At 42.1% G+C, this 26026-nt stretch overlaps 1 protein-coding gene across 1 annotated transcript; it reads left to right on the top strand.

The window, feature by feature from the left end:
- The first annotated feature begins 344 nt into the window (after positions 1-344).
- Positions 345-25383, top strand: si:ch73-40i7.2 (FYN-binding protein 1). Its single transcript, XM_022192535.2, has 16 exons — positions 345-469; positions 7310-7910; positions 8596-8707; positions 9501-9556; positions 9725-9762; positions 10135-10166; positions 10734-10866; positions 10986-11148; positions 20432-20582; positions 20730-20746; positions 21678-21738; positions 21985-22027; positions 22295-22457; positions 23919-23952; positions 24506-24543; positions 24686-25383. The coding sequence occupies exons 1-16, from the start codon at positions 467-469 to the stop codon at positions 24712-24714; spliced, it is 1674 nt and encodes a 557-aa protein (XP_022048227.2). The 5' UTR covers positions 345-466; the 3' UTR covers positions 24715-25383.
- Positions 25384-26026: the final 643 nt, after the last annotated feature.

Raw genomic sequence — 26026 nt, 5'->3', positions numbered from 1 at the left:
ATCGTCTTCTCTTTTCTGAGTGAAATTATTTTAATCTCCTTTGCTCCTTTTTTATTTTTCTTTACTCGATGCAAACAGGCAGTAAAACAACCAGAAGAGAACATCAGTGAATGCCTACTCTGTCAATGACACTAATCACATATTGCTTTGGAAGCCACTTGAAATGAGCCCTTTTCTCTTATCTGGATACATTTTGTGTACATTATCAGACACATCATGAAAAAAGCTGACTTTTAAAGAGGAAATGAAACAAACTGATATCATGCCAATGTTTCTGAATCCCTCATTGTGTCTCTCTCAGTCCCCGTTTTGCCCACGCTGAACTACTGAGCATTTCCTCATTTGCAGTAAGTTTAGTGACACAGGTCATGTAGCTGTCGTTGCTGCAGCAGCATCAGCCTGGATACTGACTAACTGCTGGACATGGAGCACTTTATCCATCAATAAACCATCACCAAAGACAATCATGGTAAGACTTTATTGTTTACAATGTTATTTCGAAGGTTTTGTTGTTAGTTTTTAATGTATCAATCTGATCAGCAACTCTGCTTCACCTTTCACACTTCTGTTTCTTTGTAAACCAGAGTATCGTCTATGAATAACCTGACTTTTGTAGAAAGACTTAAAAGATTCACCGAGTGTCAAACCTCAGCTTCATTTTGTCCTGTGGCTATAAGAGAGTCACTGAACCACTTTTAAAACTTAAGCTGGTTTACAAAAGCTGACTAACAGTACATCCATACATCCAGTAAAACGTCAGTATGTTTAGTTACAGTTGTTCTGTAAAGAATTTGAGTAATTTTCACACAATAAAGGGGGAAATTAGTTTGAAAAAAAAGGAATGTTGATGCAGCCGTTGATGAAAGAGAGCTTTATTACAGAGCTATCTCTGGTTAATGATTCACAGTTCGCTGCTGCTTCTCCACTTATCAGTTTATCTACTGTGTAGAGAGAAGGTCCTAGGTATTTCCCACTATTCATCCTGAATTACACATGTAAATTACATTTTAAGACTCCTCAATACATAGAAAGGTGTCAAAGAGAGCAAACATTCTGTTTTTGAACTGGAAAAAGAGATTTTCATCTGCTTCTTTTCGATAGAGTGTGTACAACTTAGATCATTTTGACTCTGGGGCATCACTCAAGATAAAAATACATTTTTAGATTTTCTGCTGCTCAATGATATTACTTTATTAACTACATCAAATGTGTGTACAGATGCCGTAAATGTGACTGAAAAGCTGATTTAGGAAAGTACAGTTAGTAGTTACTCAGCATTACAGTGATACAATAATCCAGACAATGCCAATTTTAACACAGCAGACATACTCTTAAAAAATAATTCTGACTTGAAATAACTTGTATTTTATTTGAGTCTGTCAATAGTTGTTATATGTTTTGTCAGGTCCTCTCTGTAGCACACCTGCACAGTCTGTGGTGGGACCGTTTTTAAAACCATCTGAGAAAGGAGGCAGCACACACACACACACACACACACACACACACACACACACACACACACACACACACACACACACACACACACACACACACACACACACACACACACACACGCACGCACACATATTATGTTTTTCTATCATTGTGGGGACTTACCATTGACTCCCATTCATATCTAACCCCTAACCCTTACCCTAACCCTAACCTTAACCAAACCCTTACCCTAACCAAAACAATGCCTAACCCTAAAGAAACGTTTTTGCATTTTTACTTTTTTCAGTAACAACAACATGGCCAAGAAAACACTGTTTAAACTTGTGGGGCCCGAAATGAGGTCCCCACAAGTGACATAGTTTTCGGTTTTCCTACAGTTGTGGGGACATTTGGTCCCCCACAATGTAGCAAAAGCTAGAACACACACACACACACACACACACACATGTTTGTCTTTCTATCATTGCAGGGACATACCATTGACTCCCATTGAAATGTAGCCCCTAACCCTGAGCCTAACCCTAACCTTAACCATCACCAAATCAAGGCCTATCCCTTAAGAAACGTTTTTGCACTTTAACATTTTTTATTAACAACAATATGGCCAAGAAAACAGTGTTGCCACCCGTGGGGACCTCATTTTAGGTCCCCACCGTAAGACGAGTCCCCACCGTCTATGCACAGTGTCAGGTTGACGTCCCTACCGGTATAGATAAACAAGTCCACACACACACACACACACACACACACACACACACACACACACACACACACACACACACACACACACACGCACACACGCACAGGCATGTACATATGCACACACACTGTTTCCCTCACTGACTGAAAGTGGAACCCTGTGCGTTTGCGTGTGCAGCTTCTGTGGTGCAGAGAAAAAGTTTGTGACTGCTTCCTCTGTTCCCTGTAATAAAAGAGCAGCGAGCAGCGCTTGCAGCTTATTGGTGCAAGGGCGACATCAGACGGCGTTACTATGGTAACCAGTGCAGGATGCTGCCTGAGGTACAGAGGTGTGTGGTTGTGACACTTCCTGCTCTTCACCCCTCGTCTGACTTTGAAAAGGTTACAACTTTAGATCTTCAATAGATGGTGTGATTCCCTGACTGTCTTCATTTTGTCAACAGAGTTTCTGAGATTTTCACTCATTCATTTTGTTCTACAAATGTCTCCCAGTTCTCTACCTGCTAAAACATTTTAAATGTCAGCTAACAAGAGCTCTGGAAAACTGCCTCCATCTGTTGAATCTCATGTAAACTCATGTAAACCTCATGTAAATGAGGATATTTCTGTCAGTGAACTGTAGTCGTTTTCTTTCATAAAACCAGTCCGAACGCTTCATTCAAACTCTCTTCGCTCTATTGGTTCGACATTCAAACCAAATAATGTCACAAAAATATAAATTTTAATTACAGTTTTAGTTGTGACATAAAGACAGAGCTGGTAAGTGTATTCCTGTAAAACACTCTATGGTAAATACATTTTAAAACTTTGGTGACAAGTGCTTTTTTTGATATATTTGACTTCAAGGACGATGCAAATTAATTACTGATTCAGAAGTCTGGATGATTTTCAATTTCACTATTTTATACCAGTGAAGAGAAGGTTGAAAATTACACACAGAGAACAGTCTGCCATGAAGACAGCATGCCGACAAGCTAAACGTACTGAAGACAGTCCAGTCAACATCAAATGGCAAAATATTAGTTCAGTCAAACAGCAACCTTATCCACAATAAGACACATGTAGCAACGCAGGCATGGAAACAAAGCTGATCGACACTGATTATAACCACTGTGGGCACACACTCACAGACATAAACCGAGGAGTTCCAGTTAGTTGTGAGAAATCAAACAGGAAATAACATCTGACATCCAGTTCAATAAGACTGAAGAGGCCGATGTCAGTGTTTGATCACCAACTGAAACCACATGAGTTGTGATGTACTGTAAACACAAAATACAACAGAACCCTGTGCAATATCACCTAAATACCAAAGTACCATCTTACAGTAACTGTGTTGTTTCTAAGTTTAGCTTAACTGTATTAAAAGCACAGGCCTTGCAGTAGAAATTCAGTTTAAGATAAGTCAGAACACCTTTCATAATACTGAATACTGGAGTATGCTATTTCTTAATTCTTTGTCCATCTTTAATTTTGAGGACAAAAATCCTCCTTGACAAAGAAGATTCTACTTGATACGTGTCTTAAAAAATACCAAAAGGTTTTCTGCTGTCTCCCGGTCAGGTTACTTACTTGGCCAGGTCAATGGTTTCATGTTGACATGAAAACAAACTCTTGAATGATGTTGTGCTTTGGATCATTGTGTTGATGGAATAATCCTTTTCTGCCAAACTTCTGCAGACTGAGAGTCAACTTTTCAGGCAGTATTTTGGTGTATGTACATCTTTTCATGGTGCCACCTGTAAATGCCATCTCCCAAACGCTCTCCGCACTTCGCCCCATATCACACTCCCACCTCGGGACTATCCCTTCATATCAAACCCCACCTGAGCCGAATCTGAGGGTTTCATCTGACCTCGAAATGTTCCTCCAGCATTCATCAGGTATCTTTTCATGTTCTACAGTTTCATCTTGTAGTTTTGCTCCAAACAGGAAGCTTTTTTTTCTTCGGTGCTGTCCGTAGAGACTGATATTATGCAGTGTCCTTCACATTGTCACAGAAACTCTAATATCCAGGTCCTGTGTAAAGCCTGACAGAAGCCTGGCTGTTATTCCTTCAGAGTTAGGCTGTCAGAAAACACACTGTCTGTGGTGTCATTTTAGGAGGACAGCCACTGCAACTCTGATTAGTGGCACTGTGGCTTGGTCTAAACTCCTGATTACAGCTGTGACTGTGTTGTTGACTGATGGTTAGTGGCTCACAGAGTCCTTGTTTCATTTTCCTTCTGGAATTTCATTTCCCTGTGGAGTCATGATGCAGACATGCAGATAGACACAGGCCATGTTTCCAGAACTGAGAAAGTTCTGGTGTTCACAGCTCATTTTAAAACCCTATTCATGCAGTTAGACCAATTTGAAATCACAGATTCAGTTTGGTTGCTTTGAATTTCTACTTTGGGGCCCTTATTTAGCATCCAGTCTTCCTAAAGGCATTTCTTTCTAGGTGTTCATACTACTTCGCTTGACTTAAAATCCTGCAGTTACTGAGATAAAATTTGTAATTATTTGCCATTTAAGTTATATTTCACAGGGACATACTCACTTTCTAATAAAATGTGGGTACAGAACTGTTTTCCTGAGCATTTTCACCATCATGTCATGTGACTGTTGTTATAGACTCTGCTTTGCATGTTGTTGACATAATGATCTTAAATGACCTAAATATAAAAGAGCGCATCTCTCGCTGTGACTCCTCTTTAAAACCCACCCTTAATTATCAGAAAACGCATCCACCGAGTTATCAAAGTCAGGAATCATCCATTTTAGCTTCAAACCATAAATGGCATGAAACTAAACAAAACACAGTTTGTTAAATGGTGTTATGTGAATTGTCTGCTCCAAAAGTACATGGACAATCAGTTGCTGCTGTTTAGAAACAAACACACACGACAGAATTAATGAAGAACAGAATAAACAGATGACAAGAAAGCAGCAGCAACATAATATTCTAATGTTTCCATGTTTGATTGTTAATAATTGATAGACTGCTGGGTGTTGGCCTCTACAGCAACCTGCAATCTTTAGATGTTACTACATAAAATCCTGACTGACTTAAAGTCCCTCGTCCAGCAGTCGTCTTGTGGTTCTTCTGGTATCTTGAGTGTTTTATCTCTGTGCAATAAATATTTTAACCCATAAGAACCCAGACCCATTTTTCCTTAAAGGACTTGAGTTAAGATCAGACATAAAGCTTTACAAGGAAGAGACTGGGGCACTCAAAGTGCTTGTTACACTAGTGTCACCGTGGGTTCTTATGGGTTAAGTGGAGGGGGAACGTTGGCTCATTAGTCTGTTTATCTAAAATTTGAAGACTGTGAAATGTGTCGAGTTTCTGATCTGGAACGTTAAACGCTTCATTTGGTCAAATCAAGTTTTGATTTTTGTGTTGGGATTTTTTTAAAACCTTTTTGTCACGTCAATGCGATGTTTCTATATGTTGGAAGACATCTCATGGTGGATTTTGACCTTGAAAACACAGGAAAAACATGTACTCCGAGAGCGAGGGTTTCATGTGTAAGAAACTTGAGAAACCAATGGGGCTTTTTGGGTCATTTTAAGGGAGAAAGTGACTGTTTTCATAGTAGAATCTCTCAGAGTTAAATACACAAAGAGTATTTTTTTTTTTTTACCAGAGCCAGGCTTTGACATGGAGCATGTTTACGTACAATTTAAATAGCATCACTGTAGAATTATTAACCTGTAAATGTCATGACCATTGTATTTATGTATATCACAGCTATTTCACTGACTTTCTTTCATTCTAAGCTACTTTCTAATCAATGTAAAAACAAAGAAGTTGAATTGACATGCCTACTTCTGTACAGGACTTCTAAAGTAGAGCTTGGAATCAGCCCAGAAGCCCTCATATTTAAACTCAGTCAGAACTTTAAATTTTTTCCTGAATATCGTTATATCTGGCTCTGAAGTGGTACATGGTCATTTTTAAAGGTACACATCATCGATTATGGTTACATTTAGCTTGAAACATGACTAATTTAGTCATGTTTTATCATATTTCCATTCTTGTGGCTTTGCACAATCATGGAAATATATGACTGTATCATTGGCATGTCGTCGGATTTTTAAATAAGCACAAAGAGAGGACAGAAACTAAATAATGGGGGTCTGAGTATAGCTCCAGTCTGGGACACACAGGATCTATGATTATAATGGATTTAAGATTATTAATCTTTCCATCTTCCTTTTAAATATGATTCCATTCGTTTAGAGAAATTGAGTGAAAAATTAAAGAAAGTACTTTATTTTCAGGTAGCCCGTCTATGTCTAGTGGTAAATCTTTTGTTTGCTGTGTCTTACTAAGGCCAGGGGAAATATTTAATACACAGTATGCGTTCAGGAAATGAACGGTGACCTGCTGAACTATTAACCTCACAAGTAAGTTCGGTCCTGAACTGAAACTAACAGCAATGACCTCTACTGTGATTGAAAACTGAACAAACTGCATAGTTAGAGATATTTGAAGTGTACCAAACTGGACTGAATCAAACAGTTTGAATCAGCGCAGTAATCTGTAATTGTCATAGTTTTCTAAATAAGTGGAAATCAAGCTTTAGTCTACAGTGGACTGTATTTGCAAAATGTCCAGTGGGTTTCAGCTCTGATTCTGGCATTGTTATGTTAGTTGGGTCATAATGTGACTCTTTCAGTTTCTTTTTCAAAACCAGATCATATGCTAAATCATAGTATCTTCTAATGCCAGTTCTGATGCTATGATTTAGCATATGATTTTCATAAAACTCCCCGATAAAACATCTTTTATTACCTGTTTTAACAATAAAAGAAGACATTTAATGTATCATTTAGTATAGCCTAATTAGTTTTTTTTGTGATTAACATCTATTTATAGATTTACATATGCAATTTCTTCTTGCTGCTTTTGTTTTTCTTGCCATTTTGACTGCACTGGGGAAGTTTGCGTGCTGCAAAAAGACTTATCAGCTCCGTAAAGATCAAAACAACCAGGAAACTGTTGTTGCACGGTGCATTCTCACTTTGTAAAGATAGCGTAGGGGTTTGACAAGCGGTGAGTGTTGTGAGCGTGGGGGTCATGCTTTGCTATGTGCTGAGCTGCTAACATCCTGCTTCAGAAACAGAGCAGCTGCAGCTAAACTTGTGCTCCTGTGTTGTTCTTCAGGAGGAGAGCGTTGATGTAAAGGCTCTGAGGGCCAGGTTCAACAGCAAGACCAGCACCTCGGACACCAACAGCAGCCGGGACAGCGGCTCACCGAAGTCTCCACGACCTGGAAATGTAAGACTGACGCTGCCGGGGATCGCACCCACAGTTCCTCCTCCTTTGGCCGGCCTGGGCCCGGCAAGGCCTCCGAGGGCAGAACCATTGGCAGCACCCATCCCCTCCAGACCTGCTTCCTTCCCTCGGCCGCCTCCCAGTTCGGTGGTCAGAGCACCCATTCAGCCAGACTTCAGTAACGTCAAGCAGAAAGGGGAGATGCTGCAGAACATGATGCTGAGGCACCAAAAGCCTCCAGCCACCAATCCGCCTCCAGCTCAGGCTCCAGCTCAGGCTCCAGCTCCAGCTCCAGCTCCCACCTGTAGCCCTCTTCCACTCCAACAGAAGCCCCGACAAAAGAGCTCAGGGGACGTGACCCCTCTGAGGAGGCCCCTGCCGCCTGAAGGACCCCTACCTCTGAAACCCAAACGGCCTCCCTATGTCAACCTGGAGCTCTTCAAGAGGACCAGGCAAGGACCAGCCCTCCCTGCCCCGAGGAATAGCAACGGTAAGTCGTACCCGAACATGAGCCAGTATTGGACAAACTAGTTTATTTCTTGTTTTGCCATTATATTAACACATAACATTAAGAAAACAAGGCATCACTAGTAATATTAGTCATGTCTGAGATTTTTTTAGTTGCTTGATTTTAGGGTTTCTGGTGTTGTTCAGGCTGCGTCACTGTCACATCAACATTGGTTTTGAGACTATGACAAATAAGAATGCCTGCAATGTAAAAGGCCAATTAAATTATACATGTTACCATTTTTTCCATGTAGAAAAGAATTTTTAATATGTTATTGAATTAACTGATCAATAATCGCAGGTGCAGTTTTTATGGAAATATTTTTTCACCTCAGAACTGAAAGTGCTGATGGAAATTTACATGGATTATTAGTAGATTTACAGAAATCAAATACAGGAAGGAGAAACACTTATGAAGCATGAAGATGCTTAGGAATAATTGTTTGATAGTGTTTTATAAGACACTGATAAGTCACAGCGTGCTTCACCTTTGTCTGGTAATGGTAAAAAATAATAGCAGTGAAACCCTAAAAAATTGTACTAAAGAGAAAGAGAAAATCTCTGCGAATCTCTTCTGAATTTTAGCCTTTTCATTGACAGTCGTTTCGAATAATTAGGTGTGACTGCTCTTTACCGGTTACGCGTCTCATTTCTGGTTCTCCCTGCAGGTTCACCAGCCTCATCAGACAGAAAGCCGTCCTTACCAGCACCGATTACTCCTCCAAATCTTCCAATACGATCCAACAAACCCTACGGACTGCCACACCAGATCGCCTCCATGTGAGGATTTACTAGTCAACAAACTTTGTCATGTCATTTTTTCTTTACATCTTTGAGGACACTAGCAGCTTTTTAGCTGCAAAAGGCTCATCGTGGCAGGCAGAAAATAGTGTTAAAGTAAATCATGAGACACTCACAGAGTCTAATTTACAGCTCGTATAAAATAAGAAATGTGTGAGGACATTTTTTGACACTTCTGCAGTGTTCTTTTGTAAAGCAGTCTAAGATCTGTGTCACGTAACCATGATGTCTGATACACCTCACTTCATACTATTTAATGCAGAAAAAAAGAAGTATTTGTACTTTTGTGACACTTTAATTTTCATTACTTGTAGCTTTTTCTAGAAAGCATCCTCCAGGAGTTGCTCTAAATTCCATTAAATACAATAAAAGTAGCAGAGTTACCATAAACACAACGCTAAAGACACCTTAGAAAAACGAATATAATATAAAACACTGTCAGTATGAACTACAGAGTCAGAATCAGGCTATTCACATGAAGACATAGGTGCACAGTGACTCCTGACATTTTTAAATGTATCGGATGTTTTATTGTCTATTTGCTTTGGCGCTTTGTTTGTTTGTCTCGATGCAAGTGTTGCAACATTTGTGAAAATGACACTTTTTGTGCAACTAATTTGTAGCCGCGAATATTGTTTTAGGAGAAACATGCTGTCCAGATGATGGTGTTATCCGTGCAGAGTTTAGCGTTTTCGATTATCAATATAGAGATAACAAAAAACACACCGTTGCTGATTGATGACTAGAAAACATGTTTGTTTATTGATTACAGGGACATTGAGGATGAACAGGACCCCTATGATGATATTGCAAGCTTTGATAAAAATGGTAAAAAACAAAACAAAGATTACAGCTTGTTTGTTCTACAAGCTCTTCTTCTGACACACAACGCTTTATTTTAACTAACTGAGTTGTTTTCATGAATGCTTTTTATATATTTTGTTGGAGAATGTGTTTGCAAATGAACAACGTGTCTGTGTTTTGTGTCATTTGCAGATTCCCACAGCGACAACGGTTCGCAGGGTTTGGATGAGGTGAGTGCAAAAAACAGAAACTAAAAGTGTGACTTGCTGTGAAGTGAGAATGCCATCCATTTTAACAAGTCAAGGTGGCTCCTCTGAAGAGAACAGGCTGCATGTTTCCTGTAATACTAAATATAAAGGGAGTTTAGTTCCAGTTTACTCTATGTTGCTGGAAAATGGCATTTAAACTTCAGTTCCTATCAGTAACTGCATGTTATTTTTTGTTTGATTGATTAAAGCTTTGGGAAATGTATGCGGTGTTCTGTTTTAGAGTAAATTCTTAGACCGGGTGGCATCCTGCTTGAATCTGTAACTCCTGTATATGTATATGCTATGTTTGTTTTTCTTCTCTCTTTAAAAGTACTAACATCTTCTCTCTTGTAGGATGGAGATGATGTGTACGAGTTTATTGATGAGTAAGTATAGACTTTCTGTTTTCACCATTCAACCATTGTATCTGTAAAGTAACCTCTCTAATGGCTAAAAGAGGAGAGTGGCCGCGGCTGCATGAACATGTTTCGATTGTTTCTTTTATTGTCACTGTTATTTTTGTACCTCCTGCTGTTACTGCTGCGGAGTGCATACTGACAACTAAAACGTCTATGAATGATCTCAGTTATATGGTGTTACATTTAAGTTTTGGGGAGTGAAATAAAGCTTCCAAAAGATGAACTTAAACAATATCTGCCAGAGTAGATTGTTTCTGTGATTCAACAGTGTTTTCTGTTAAAGCAGGATACTGAGACGAAATTCTGGGAGGGGCTTTAGAAATGTAGGCTGGAAAAACAATCAAAAGGCTGTGAATCTTATGTTCAGCTTTTATAGTATATCACATAAATAGGTTATCATATTCTAATCTGGATTTTGGTGTGCCAATAAAAGTACACATTTCTGAGGAATTTAAAGTAATAAAACCTGAGTAGAAAATACTGGTAGGGGATTAACTTCATAAATAATTTTCTGTTTTGATCATTACTTCTTAGGGACCAGGTGGAGGTGAACAGAGCGACAGCTGAGAAGAAGAACAAGAAAGAAGCAAAGAAGCAACAGGAGCAGGAGAAGAAAGAGCAGATGGAACGCCAGAAAAAACAGAATGAGCTGAAGAAGAACTTTCAGGTAAAGAAACAAAAACACCCACCGAGAAGACACATCAGAAAACATCACTTTTAGTTTATCTTCAGTCATTATGGTCCCCCCTTTGACAGCTTTTTTTTGTTGTTGTTGTTTTTCTGTAGTTGCAAGGTGAGATCGAAGTTCTTCACACAGCCAGAGTCCGGCATGACTGGCGTGGAGGAGGAAAACTGGACCTCAGCGTTCGACAAGGAGACAGTGTGGAGATCCTCCGTGTGAAGAATAACCCAGGAGGCAAATGGTTGGCTCGCTCTCTGAATGGAAACTGTGAGTTTCAATTTAAATTTCAATCAAAAGGGTAAAATAATCCTTCCTATCTGGACCTCTCTCTTCTCGCCTTACAGCAAAGTAACTTATCTACATCAACCTGGTAGACAAAGCAGGGATCTCTGGTGCTTACTGTTGTTTTAATATTCTACATTTTAAACAGAGATGTCTGGATTTAAACTAGCATGATGTGTCGTATCACGAAACTGTGAGTTTCTGTCTGTCAATTTTGCTGTTCTTTCTTAATGTTAACCTTTCCTGTTGTCTGCTTCTTGACCGTGGTCGGGAAGCACAGGGGAGAAACGTCTTCTCCAGGGCTGAAGTAGCTTCCTTCAGGGCTAACTCCCCAGACTCGCCTCCACACTTGTTGCGGCGGTGGCACACACATACGCCAGAAAGACAGAAACCGTCTTGCTTAAGAGAGGGGCTTTTATTTTTACTAATGCACTGTTATCAGCAACTTGCAATGGCTCACTGCCTGCCCCGGTCGCCGTCCCCGTCGTCTCTCAACTACGTCTTCTCTTACACACACCGGGCGCCCGCCCGCTCGCTCCACTCGTGCACCCGCAGCGCGGCTCGGCCACGCGCACACACTCACTCACCCGCATTCACACACTGAACTGCCTGAGCTACACCTGACAAGACACATCCCACAACACTACCCCCACCATGGATTGGCAATTGATACTAATTCCATTCCATCAAAATAACATAAAACTGGTACACAATCTCCATATTGGTAGGCCTAAAAACAAATGTGTGAAGAGATAACTGTGTCCAACATATTATATCAATCGAATAGGTAGGTAGCACAAAAATGTCCATACAGTGATAAACAAAGCTCATTTAGCAGGAAATGCATGAGTGAGGAGAACATATAAATGCAATGGTCCCTAAATGAACAAAGGAGGACATCGCAATGTAACACCTATTCTTTGGCGACCGGGTGAAATACCAACTGACTGATCTTGTATCAGCACACATACATTCAAATTGAATAAAGTGCAAATATATATATAGAAAAAAACATTGTCTCTTCAGCCCCTTTCTTTTTTTTTTTTTAAACAATAACAAACTATGAAAAGGCACTTGTTTTTCAGGTGCATAGAACATTATGAACAGGACTAGAGTCCAATATAAACTGTAAAGTCTCTAATGTAAATATGAACACTTACGACTCAGCGACCCAATCCCCATACCAGTTGGGTCTTCTACGCTGACGTCTGGGCTGTGATACATGCTGGCCCTGTTGGGGTGGCTCTCCCGCTGCACCCCCTCCATGGTCAAGTATCACATGGGAAGGAGTGAGGGGAAGAGACCGGATGGGATCATTACCAGGTGGTGTAGACGGCCGGGGATTGCTGGGGCCGTCTCTGGAGGAAGAAGAAAAGAGATTATGTAGACCAAGGTCCTGGTCGGCTGGGTCCCCATCCAGGTCTGGTGGCAAGACCTCTGAGGGCGTCCAGTCCTGGGCTCGGTCCAGGGCCCAGGTGTTATCCAGGGGCTCTCGGCTACAGTACTTCTTCAGTTGATCATGGTGAACGACTTTCGGTTTGGCTCTGGTGCTCTTCTGAATCCGGTAGACTAGGTCGTCCAACTGTCCCGTAATGAAGAAGGGTCCTTCATAGGAGGGTAGGAACTTTCTGACCCTGTTCTTGACATGACGTGTTCCCTTAACAAGGTACCACACTGCATCTCCGATGTTGTAATGCATGTGGCAGGCATTCTTATCATATTGCCTCTTCGCGCGTGTAACTGACTCACCCAGGGCTTCCCGAGTGATGCGGTGAGCTAGTTCCAGCCGCTCGCGCATTTGTAGCACATACTCTGGGGCTGAAGGTGCAGGATCAGAGTCTGGAGGTAAACCGGCAACGAGGTCCACCGGCTCACTTATTTCACGTCCGAACATCATGTAATTGGGGGTGAAACCTGTGGCACTGTGTTTGGTCGCTCTATAGGCCATAACCGCATACGGACTCATTAGATCCCAATCCCAGTGGCAGTGGTCTGCAGTCGAAGCCAGAATCTTCTGAAGTGTGGCGTTAAAACGCTCGACCTGGCCATCTGACTGTGGTCTGAATGGTGTAGTATGTGTCTTGTTGATGCCGAACAGATGACACATTTCTTGAAACACCTCTGATTCAAAATTGCGCCCTTGGTCGCTGTGAAGAGAGTGAGGCATCCCAAAGCGGCACACCCATTCCGTTGCAACCACGTGCGCCACTGTCACAGCCTTTTCGTCTGGGATTGGAAAAGCTTCAGCCCACTTCGTGAAATACTCCTGTATTACCAGTATATAACGGTTTTTGCGTTCAGTCTCATTAAGCGGGCCCATGATGTCCAGTGCAATGCGCTCCATGGGAGCTCCAACTCTTACAGTTCCCATGGGCGCTTGTGGGGTTTTGTGGGGTCTGGCTCTACATGCACAGTCAGTACAAGTCCGGCACCAGAGGGCTACATCCTCCCTCATGTGGTACCAGTAGTACCTGGTCTGGAGTCTGGCAACAGTCCTTTCAACACCAAAATGTCCCCCTACCGGCCCCTCGTGCATCTGACGCATAACGTGAGGCTGCATGTTGCGTGGCAGGACGATTTGGGGATAAAACTGTGTGTCATCCAAACAGTAAAAGCGACGGACCAAAACTCCATCTCTGAAATACAGTCTTTTCCACTGACTCCAGTACGTTTTGGTGGCTGGACTGCATGGGGAGACTGTGGTCCAGGGGGGGCGGTCACTGCTGGCGTCCAACCAAGCCCTGATTGGTGCAATGTCTGTGTCAGCGGCTTGTGCCTGGCACAACTCCTCCATAGTCCAGCCAGAGAACAGTGTGGTCTCATTCGTGTTTGTCACATAGATAGTCTCTGTCTTAGTGTCTGCATTGATCAGGTTGTTTGCGCTCACCTCCACCGGACTCACAGCTGCAGTTGTCGTGCAGGTCTCCACCCCCACCGGACTCAACAACCTGGAACTGGTGTCGGAGTCCAACTCGCACTGAACCGCTTGGTGAATCATGGCTTTCTGCTGTGAGAAGGGGTCCTGCAGTCGACACGGACAGGACTGGCGGCATGGCCTGCGAGAGAGACTGTCAGCATTAGAGTGCAAACGACCTGGGCGATGAATGATTTCAAAGTCGTACTCCGCTAGCTTCTCTAGCCACCGTGCTAACTGACCTTCTGGCTCCTTCATCCTTGTCAGCCAGCGCAGGCTGCTGTGGTCAGTACGCACCTTGAAGGGCCGCCCAAGTAGATACTGCCTAAAGTGTGCAGTGAAATCAACAATAGCTAATAGTTCTCGTCTTGTAGTACAATAGTTCTGTTCGGTTTTTGCCAATTTGCGGCTTCCATATGCCAGCACACGTTCCGCACCATCTTGCATTTGAGACAGGACAGCGCCGATGCCTGTGTCACTAGCATCCGTGTCGAGTATCATTTGGCCCTGGTCTAGTGGATAACCTAAGACAGGAGCGGTGGTGAGGCAGTGCTTAAGCATGTCAAAGGCGGCTTGGTGTTCTGCACGCCACTGGAAGTGTGCGTTCTTCCTAGTCAGACTGTGTAACGGTTCTGCAATGGAAGCGAAGTTCTTTACAAATCTGCGATAGTAAGAGGCCAGGCCTATGAAACGTCTCACCTCTTGAATTGATGTGGGAGGGGGCCAAGTTTGGACTTCGTGGACCTTCTTAGGGTCAGTGGCCACACCGTGACCAGACACAACATGACCTAAATAGGTGACTTCACGGTGGAACAGAAAACACTTCGCCGGTTTCAGTTTGAGGTTTGCTTGTCTAAGTCTCTGGAACACTTGGCTTAGCCGCTGCAGCATCTCAGGCACGTCCCTGGCCAGCACGATGATGTCGTCCAGGTAGACGAGACACGTCTCCCACTACATGCCAGCCAGGACGCGGTCCATGAGACGCTGGAACGTCGCCGGCGCATTACATAAGCCGAATGGCATGACGTTCCACTCGAACAGTCCTTTCTTTGTGCAGAAGGCGGCTGCGCGGCGGGCTCTTGGCGTCAGCTCCACCTGCCAATAGCCCGAAGCGAGGTCCAGGGTGCTGAACCATTTGGCAGTGGAGAGGGTGTCCAGGGTATCCTGGATGCGTGGTAATGGGTACGCATCGGTGATAGTGCGGTCGTTGAGGGCTCGGTAGTCCACACAAAGGCGGTACGTTCCATCCCTTTTTCGCACCATGACGATCGGCGCGGCCCAGCTGCTGTGGCTGTGGTTGGCAAGGCCGCTCTGGAGGCTCTCACGAATCTGCTGGTCTGCGTGATGTTGCTTTTCCCCAGCCATCCGACGAGGGATCTGCTTCACTGGAGCTCCAGGCCTGGTTATTATGTCATGCTGTACGAGACTGGTCCGGCCCAGGTCACCAGGTCCCCTGGAGAAGACACATTCATAGGTACACAACAGGTTAGATAGTTCGAGTTTTTCACTATCACTGAGGTCTGCGGAGCTCTGGACATAGAGCTCTCGAAGGTGCTCTGGGACCGCAGGAGAGCTACTTGGGAGAGCTGTCTTTGTTGGGGTGCTGAGCGCAGGCAGAGCTTTGGCTGGATGGAGGAGGCCTGCGACAGCACCTTCTTTGATGGTGACAGCCTTGTTGCCAGGGTTAAAGAGGCGTAGTGGGACAACGTTGGTGGGCTGAGCATTGACCAGAACTCTAGCACTCAGTACTTTATGCTTTTCGATAAAGCCTTTCGTGGGGCTAAGCATCATGTCCCCCTGAACTGCTCGGTTACCATGCACGGTGCCCCTGACTAGGTACTCTTGGCCAGGCTCGACCACCACAGTTCTGGCTACTCTCACTGCATGTGACTTTTGGGCAGTCTCTGGGTGGAAGTAAGGCACTTCTTCTCCAAACAGAACTATGCGATGTCTACCAAAATCGAGTCGGGCCTCAGCTTGAGTGAGAAAAGGATGTCCAAGCAGTACATCATTGCCCACTATATCCGCTACGAGGAAGTCCACTTCAACCTCACGGCCATTGATACTGACAGTTACGTTGGCCTCACCAAGCACTGGAACATCTCCCGGTCCCACCCCAAGCAGAGTCTCTACATCAGATGACTGAAGTGGGGGTCTCATATCCTGGTGAATGGCATTATAATGGTGAAGTGGTAGCACGCTCCTCCGTGCTCCGCTGTCCAAGACTGCACACACCTCCTCCCCATATATGTGCATGTGGATGCTCATTTCACGGTTCTGCCCTTTAAGGTGGAGTACAGTGGACTGTGATCTCTCCTGGAGGGTTCTTGGAGAAAAGGTCTTTACATTTCTTCGAGGAGACGAACACTGGCTCTGCTTATGACCCCAACCATCACAATTATGGCAGCGGATGCCACCCTTATTAAAGTTCCTGTGCTGCTTTGGTATTTCTGCAAACGTGCCTGGTGTAAAACAATGGGGTGAGGAGCTCGGTGCAGGCTTAGGAGCAGTCACAGTCTTGCTCAGGTCCCTTTCTCTGACAACAGCAGCCCGGGGCCTGCGTTCATTTAGGCTGCGGGCCCCCGGTTGCATAATGCTGGTGACATAGGATGCAGCTCTCTTTGTGGTCTCATGGCGATGAGCTATCTCATAAGCTCTGGCTAGCGTTGATGGGCGCTTTTCTAAGAGTCTTTGAACTAGCTCTGCATCACCAAGGCCATTTGTAAAGACTTCTACAGCTATAGCATCTTGCTCTGCTTCTGACCAATCCCCATAAGCTATAGCCACTTTTCCATAAATGTCATCCCTAAACACATGGAGAGCCTCACCAGGTGTGCGTACTCTTTGCCTCAGCTCCACTGCCACAGCCGCTGCGTGATCTGAAGAAGGGCCATATGCTATTTCAAGTTCTTCCACCAGGCGGCGATAGTCCCACTTGGAAGAACGCGGGTTGCGGTGGATGATGGCGCCTGCTGCTCCCGTGAGGCAGAACTTCAGCTGGACTGCCATGGTCCTGGCTGACCAGTGATTTGCCTCCGCACAGCTTTCAAATCGGTGTAGAAACTCTCTCCAGGAGGCACTGCCGTCATAGTGGCCAGGACGTAGAGTTGGGACTCTCTCTTTGGGGTCGTAGTCCTCATCACTGTCCGATGGGGGAGGGTGACGGTACGCAGAGTGACATGAATAAGTGGATTTCTTTAATCGGGAATGTCCATGTTTAACAGTCTTTTCAGTACTTATGCAAGGGGACAACATGGGAAGTGTAATTTCTTCCGGTTTGGAAGCAGCTGGTGTGCTATGTACAAAACCTCCCCGGTAAGTAGTGGAAAAGGGGTTAGTGTTCGCATAATGCACCTTTGATGACACGTTTGTAGCAGGGGAAAGGGGCATGTAGACATCTGGTCCTCCTACAGGGCTGTGACACTGACCCTCAGCTCCGAGGAAGGGATTTGTGGCGGCTAACTGAGCGGGGCTGATGACCGATGTGGAGGAAACTCCCTCATTAGCATGCGTGCCAACACAGTCTTTGTCGCACAGAAAGGGGTTACAAAGTTCATGTTTTCTCTCCGCCCTGCATTCATAAACATCCACAGCGCCATGTCTGTTGCTAACGGCGGTTAACGACATAAAAGGATTGGAGTAGTATGTCTGTAGTCCGTAAACATCATCGGTGGGATAGCGAGCGGCTGCCATGTTGCGTCAGCTACGCTGCTACCACTGCTTGTATTAGTCACTCGGCTTTAGCCGTTATTGTCTTTTAACGTTCAGTGCTCACCGCTCGATAAACAATGTGAAGGTCCCTTCGTGGTCGCCAGTGTTAACCTTTCCTGTTGTCTGCTTCTTGACCGTGGTCGGGAAGCACAGGGGAGAAACGTCTTCTCCAGGGCTGAAGTAGCTTCCTTCAGGGCTAACTCCCCAGACTCGCCTCCACACTTGTTGCGGCGGTGGCACACACATACGCCAGAAAGACAGAAACCGTCTTGCTTAAGAGAGGGGCTTTTATTTTTACTAATGCACTGTTATCAGCAACTTGCAATGGCTCACTGCCTGCCCCGGTCGCCGTCCCCGTCGTCTCTCAACTACGTCTTCTCTTACACACACCGGGCGCCCGCCCGCTCGCTCCACTCGTGCACCCGCAGCGCGGCTCGGCCACGCGCACACACTCACTCACCCGCATTCACACACTGAACTGCCTGAGCTACACCTGACAAGACACATCCCACAACATTAACTTGTGTATTGAAAACTCAAGTGGAAATATCAGAAATTGAAAAAAACCTCAAATAGTGCATTTTTTTTAAAAATCAGCCTTGGAAGAATGTATGACACATCAAGAAATATGCCCTAACATTGTAGTGCCTATTCCTTTGATTGTGTGGTCCTACCTCGGCTCCTGCTTCACTAAGCAAAGAGTTAGATAGTCTGATTTATTTTATGCAGATGATGCTCATCTGTGCTTGCAAGACCAGAAAACATTGGTGGGTCCTATCCTGCATCTTGATCATTTAGGGTGAGGGTCCCTCATAGGACCCAGGACCAGGAACTCAGTAGCAGAGGAGAAATAACCGTTTTATGATGTAACAGCCTATTCTAAAGGTCTGGTTAGATTTAAAGAAAGATAAAAGCTTGGGTTAAAATAGAGGATTGTTAAAGTTATAAAATTTTCTGAACTTTCTACTTTAGAACAGAAAATAAACAGTGGTCTCCTGTTTTAAAGTTCACTGTTTTGTTGACCCATCTGTTCACTCCAACATCCTCCCTGCCCAGACTTTGTGGTTCTACTTAATCCATTTTGCATCTTTCATAATTATTGCGTTCAAAACAGTCAGTGAAATGTAACGATGAGTCATAGTAAGATGCTTGCTGCTTTATGGGTAAACCTGGACTTGAGTATCCCAGTTATTGGGTTTTTGAAGTAGTTGTTTTTGTCACATGTAAACATTATATCCTGATTTCACCTGGGCAAGCCCTTTTCAGGTCTTGTGAAAGTCAATTATGCTTAAAGAAACAGGGATACTGTTACACATATACATTTCATCCCAGTCTGTGACTACTGCCGACTACCTGTGCAGGTACAGCTACAACAGAGTGACGTAGCAGAAAATAAACTAAGTCATGTTCACTGCAAATGACTAATTAGTGCAACACTACAGCCACATTCACTAATAATGGAACTGGTGCTCATATTGTCGTTTCCTCTGGTCTCATGAAGAGTCCGACTTTAGCACACAGCTGGTAATAGGATGTTCTACTCACATGGAAATGTTCTCACGTTCTCTGAGTCCCAGAGCTCACCCTATCCCATCTGTCATGCTTTTTATCTTTATCCAGTCCTTCCTTGTCCTATACAGCAGCGGTGACAGTCAGGCATCGATCCAAATGAAGGAAATGTTCAATATTTCTTGTTGTGAATAGACGGGCCAAATCTGTGACTTAAAGTTGCTACTTAAAGTGCTAAGTCTGCTGTAAGCCAATGGGGCATCATTTTCAATAACCACAGTAAAAATAATTTCAAATTTGGACAGCAGTTACAGAAATGTCAAATGAAATTGTCAGCTTGTGTTGTAAACATTACAGAAGCCTACACAAGCAGCACACAATAATCAGGGACCAGCATGCTATTTATAATGCATTCAGGGGTATGAATAATCAGATTTATCTGTGCTTCTGAATTTCCCAAATAGAATCAACACCTATACTCGATGTAAGTGTTCATGTAAACACAACCCTTGTCTGCATTTGTGGTTAATTTGTGTTTAGTTAGGTTTTTTTTTTTTTTTAAATAAAATGACTGTTCTTCCTTGATAATATAACTTTTCTCCCAACTCATCTTCAGCAGCAATATGTGCAAAATGCATTTCACTAGCAGGGACCACACCATCAATCTGAAGCTTCATTGTTTATGAGATGTAAAGCATCGTTATGTTGGCACTGACTGAGTAGAGCCGATGTAATGTGGGGCAAAAGCTTAGTTGGGGATCAGCAGCAGCTTGGGGGTGGAAGACAGAAAGGTAAAGGAAGGGTGGGTGGGGCACAAGAGGCAAGAACGAACATGTGGCAAAGACAAAGTGGAATGTACAGACGTACGACAGGAAGCAGAGTGATTGAGGTGTGGTGCTGCTCCTGAACCTCAGCTAAAGATCCGATCTCCTTTTAAAATACATTCTGAAACTCACTGTAACAATTATACTTTGTTCTTGGGAATCAAAATCCAGCATTGTCAGAAAAACACCTAAAAGTCTTGAGTAAGACTGTTCTGTGACTGCGCAGATAAGAAGAGTCTCTGTTGACTAACATGCTGAACTGTCACGATAAAGTCTCATTTGACTATTTTTTTGTTGTATTTCCTTGCAGATGGATACATAAGTAACACGTGTGTGGATATTGATTATGAGGCAGTGAAACGCAAAGTGCTGCAGTCCAGAATGTCCGACATGTCAGCGTTACCTCCTCCACCTCCTGACCCCCCAATGATGTTAAATGTGCAGCCCAACAACAGAGACAGGTACTTTTATTATTGTGATGAAACACTTTTACCAATTCTTCTTCATGATTTGTTGCTCTGGAACTCCTCATGTCTGCTTGATTGAACTGCTGTTTCAGTTTCACTTGTTCAAGCTAACATGTTGTTTGTGTCGCTTCTAATCTGCAGCATGCTTGAAGACGATGGTGAGTGATATCCCACCGCATACAGACATTATCAGCAGACGAGGACTGACATCATGAAACATCTCAAAATTCACACGTAACTTCAAAGTTGCTTAGCAGAAACAACACAGTCATACTTATTTGTTATTCAGTTAGATTTTTTCTTTTTATAAAACCTGCACTGCAGAACCTTTGTCTCCACCTTCTGGCAGTGAGAGTAATTACACAAATACAGTCAGCAGAACTCTGGCATATACCACACTGTTGGTCGCTTTCATTTGCAATCTGTACTCTGAATGCTGGGTTTCTTTTTTATCTGCGACATCAGAAACTTTTCTTGGAGTTTTCTTGGGTTTTTCAGCCGCAGGCTTCACGATACTGTGTCACTATGGTGTCTCCGGTCTCCAGTTCTTGCAAACTTATCATTTCTGGTTGACATAAATGCTCTGCTACCGTGCACTGACCTACAAATGTTGCCACAAATAGTAGAATGTGATATAAATTCATTTCTATGCAGAAGCCTTGTGTTTAAAAACAATAAATAGCGTTTGTGAATATACGACACCAATCGTTGGTGAACGGTTGCAGAATAATAAATCAGTACATTCCTAAATTGTCATTGTTCATAAAGAAGTTCCCTAATCACCTGCAAGAAATAATATTCTACAATTCCTCTGCTATCTTTCAATATGTCCATCCTTTACGTCTAGTGAGAAGTACCAGCTCAACTCTTCAACAAAGCCGTATTTAATCTGTGGAGGCAAAAAATAAAATAAAAAATAAAAAATTAAAGTTAATGAGATCGCCTGTGTGTCCACACTTCAGGGACACTGCATTATTTTCTTTCTCACACACTTTAATAATTAGTGTTTAAACTGTTTGTTTCAGCAGATAATATTAAAACCTATTTTTATGTAAGCAGACAACAGCTTTTTTTAAATTTTGTTCTCAGATGACTACGATGATGTTGAAGCAATGAGTGAGGAATTCCCGCCACCACCACCAGAAATCAGGTATCTAGTCACTTCTGATTCAGTGAAAGGAAAGAAGTTGGCTTGTCGGCAGCGAAATGTGGCTCCAGAAACACCCTAATGTAAAGTTTTACTTATGTAGACCGATTAGTGATAAGACCAGAAGATGTCCAAGATGAAAAAGAAAAATTATTTATTTTATTTATTTTAATAATTTAAGTGGGAAAGTACTTGTTAATGAAAGTATTTGTATCGTGCTTAATTAACTAAATTGTTTTATTTTTGCAGCATCAATCCCAGAGTGGAGAAGGAGCTCAGAAAAAAATTTAAGGTAAACAATTTTTACTCTTTCACACCAGATTATTTACTTGATTGTTGGATAAAAGAGTGTGTCATCAGCATAGCAGTGAAATCAGATGGTCATAGTGTTTGTTTCTGATAATGTATGTATGTTTTTTGTCCAATGGGAGACATATATAAGGAGAAAGAACAGGGTTCTGGATTATTCCTTGCACAAGTTGCACGCAACGTAAAATGGAAAATTGTTCGAGTAGCCCCATTCCAACAAAAACCTGTGGCTGTGACTGTTGTTTCTCAGTATGAAGGGTCACTCAGGGTGCTGCACACCATGATGGTGGATCCTAACAGCGTCATAAAGAAACCAGGAGCAAAAGACCTGCAAGTTGTTCATGGAGAAATCCTGGACGTCATCCAGCTCACCAACAGCAAGAAAGCTCTGTGTCGCAACCAGTATGGAAAATGTACGTAAACACTTTGCAGTCCTCTCTGATTGTTAAGTTACATGAATGCATTTTCTTTTAAACATTGAAAAGAAAAGTAATCTCCATTCAGACAGGCATTTTAGCAGCAAGTTTGACATAGTTTTTGTGCGTGCTAACATACCTGATAAAGCATATTACACGACCAGTCACTTCACTAGTCATGTGGTTGCTGGTGCAAATATGAACAAGGGGCTGGTTGCTTACTTTTACAGTCACATGACAGAGGTGTGACGAATCAGGAAAGGACACATGGTGACTAATAAGACCTGATTTGGAGGCGAATGAGGTTATTTGCATTATTACTTCCAAAAGTCTCTGCTTCTCGCTCCTGTCAGCTCATTGATTTAATGATGTCACCATCTTTGCAGTGCCTGACTCCTGCCTTTCACCAAATGCAAAAATGAGCAAAGAGGTGGGGGTATGAACGGAGCTGAAGTGGGCCACTCAAACATCTCTAGCCATGTATTGCCCCATGACAGCACCCACCTTTCACTAAACTGCTACACCGTTCATTTTCTCTAATTTTATCCTCAATACTATGTAAATGGGTGACTTACATTAAAAAAGATAAATCACCGTCCTACAATTGTCATGAAAACTAGCTATAGAGACCAAAATGTTTTCCTTATTCCAGATTGTAAACAAATTTATTTCTGTTGGAAGGCTAAACATCATGAGTACCGGTGAAAGATTTGATATTTTAGGGGAACAGCAGCCAAAATGACTCAGTAATACCACCTGGAAAATTTCAAACAGGAACCAGTACATGTCACCTACAGCTATGGAATCTGGTAGACAAATATAACTCATCAAGATGCATGAAAATGTACCTGACAACCATGCCTAAAACACAACAGAAAGTCAGCCATTTTGAGTTATGTGTCATATTTTTGGATGATTTTGGATTCATTTTTGTGCACAGGTAATGACAGCCCTCTTCAGCTTGTTTACTTCGCACATTATGACGGGCAGTGTCCTTCAGCTCTAAAGCACTAATGTAACAAATACAAACAATTGCACAAAATGCAAATGTATCGTAAATGATTTTAAATCTGACATACTTGCATATTTAAAAACCTAATCGTATCACATGTAATGAATACAAAAACAGGATTATATTTTCTTTCTGCCTATGAACCAATAACTTTGCCAGATGACACTGGAACTTGTTCTGTTATTTTTCCTAGACTCTGATGTTTGTAATGTCCAAAAGATACTTGATTTTTGTGAGTTCACCAGAGATCTCAGAAAGCTTTAAAATCTTTTAAAATTGGGTGTTTATTTGGGGATCTATTCTGAGCAGGTAATTGTCAGTAACTGTATTTTGAGACAATAGTGCAATAAATATTACAGTACAAAAATACAGATGATGGTGCGATAAAGTCAGTGACAGTCATATCACATTAATTCTAAATGATCATCTCTGTTTTTTTCCCACAGATGGTTACGTGTCCAGATCTCTTCTTCTTCCAATGTAAGTACATTTTCCTCCATTAATATGATGCTGTAAGCATGATATTAATTTAGTCTATACTCTGCAGATACATGACAAACAACCTTTGTGTTAAAACAGGCCATTATGTTATTGTAACAGATTATCCTTGCCTTAGATTATTTGAAGATTTGCAGTGTCTACTATTAAAATAATAAGTAAATAGATATTAAATGTAGTGGTGAACACGATACAAACCAGTCTGTGAGGTAAACTGAGCAATAAACAGTTTAAAATATTTTAAAAACATATACACATATGAAATCTATACAAAAGTACAGATAAATTTCTATACAATGTGTACACACACATGCACATTATAATATATATGTGGGCTGATATGTTATCTGTCTGAGTTTGTACTGATTACCCCCTGGATTCTGTTGAGATCAGAAAATGGTAAACATTAATCTGATATCAGATTAATGTTTAACCCTAACCCTAACCCTATGATGTTACTAAGTTTTAGGTCTATTTTTTTTTCATTAATAAATCCTGACAAATAACTTCTCTGTGTCTGAATCTTCTCCTGCAGGGAAGGAGATATTTATGATGATGTTGACTATCCAGGCGGTAAGTTTGAATTTTCGTGTTCTGTAATGTAATCCATGGAAAATGTACAACAGTAATTTCATCTTGAATATTCACCCTTGTGTTTGTCTCATGTTTAAATCCATTTTAAAAGAAGATAATTGTCTTTCTCTTCTTGTTTCAGATGTCTACGATAACGACTCTCCACACTGATTTTTAAAACATGTCAAACTAAACACACACACTCACACAGTAGCAGGGAGAAACAAACTAGAAAAAAAACTATGAAGTTAAGCTGTATTCAAACTAAACCCGGATGTTACAAACTGAATGCCAAGTGAAGACGGAGAACCTTTTGGATACAAATGTTTTATGTGATTTTACAAACTGCATGCAAATGAAGAAATCTCACAAACTCACTGATTTATTTTGTCGATTTTTTTGTGCTGTACAGAGGAAACAAACAGGATTTCTATCCACCTCTCAGACAAACAAACTAAGCATTGTTAGAGCTCAAACTAATTATAGCTGTACAAAACTGAACATGAAAGCAGAACATGGAGAGATCCATGTGAAGACACACACAGTCCTGTTCACCGGTTCTGAGACGTTACACTGATTTCCTGCAGACTTTACCTAAACCTGAATTCTTGACCCTACAGTTTAGTCATGCTTTGGACAACATGGCCGTGTATATAAATTAATGTCTCCACAAAATGAAACATACAGATGCACACACACCCACATATAGAAGAGAATAACATTGTCACCACTGTACTGTTTGTCAAACTGCTTGTGTAAAAATAAATACACTATCACTGTTGCTTTGTGTATTTCTCAGGCTCAGAGATTATTTAAAATAAAAATATTTTTTTCTGATTAGGTGCTTGTTTTGTTTTTGTTTTAAAAAGAATAAATTCTAACTGCTGGAAATGCATTGTTTGGTACAAGGTGAGGAGGAACATGAATCTATTTACCAGTTTGTGAAAGTGGCCATACTGAAGGAAAAAACTGTCAAAATCCTGGAAGGTGATGGTAAGAAACTTAAATTAGCAGGCACAGTTTGTCACTTCTGTTGGACCAGAAACAACAAATTGTACAAAAAAACATTAACAGCCGAAGGATTAAACTAAAGACCTATAATCTGTCATTTTAGAACACAATATTTGCTATAATACTGTAATTTGATTGAATTATGAGTCTGGACAGACGTAGACCTTAGCTGCAACTTGACTGTTTTGTGGAGGGGCAGTGCTCTATTTTTCTACTCATTCATTCTTTCATTTAGTCATTATAATGTCTGAGACAAAAACTGGAACATGGACTGTGCATAAAGTCTGATGATCTTGGTTTGTACTGTACTGGTATATTAGCCCGTGCAGCAGGGGTGTCAAATATACGGCCAAAAGCAGTCCGCCAGAGGGTCCAATCCGTCCTGTGGGAAAATTGTAGGGAAGACATTAACTGCAAATTGTAAATTTGTAAAACTGTAAATGTAAAATAATTTCTAGATCTTGGCAAGTTG

Source organism: Acanthochromis polyacanthus, chromosome 4 (assembly GCF_021347895.1).
Source record: "Acanthochromis polyacanthus isolate Apoly-LR-REF ecotype Palm Island chromosome 4, KAUST_Apoly_ChrSc, whole genome shotgun sequence".
Classification (NCBI taxonomy): Eukaryota; Metazoa; Chordata; class Actinopteri; family Pomacentridae; genus Acanthochromis; species Acanthochromis polyacanthus.
Note: the sequence above shows the minus strand (reverse complement) of the source record. Positions and strands in the feature narration are given on the sequence as shown.

Excerpts from the sequence above, each read along its gene's own strand:
- si:ch73-40i7.2 (XM_022192535.2), top strand. Across the intron at positions 7,911-8,595 it reads TGCCCCGAGGAATAGCAACG|GTTCACCAGCCTCATCAGAC; the intron begins GTAAGTCGTACC and ends TTCTCCCTGCAG. Across the intron at positions 9,763-10,134 it reads GTTCGCAGGGTTTGGATGAG|GATGGAGATGATGTGTACGA; the intron begins GTGAGTGCAAAA and ends TCTCTCTTGTAG.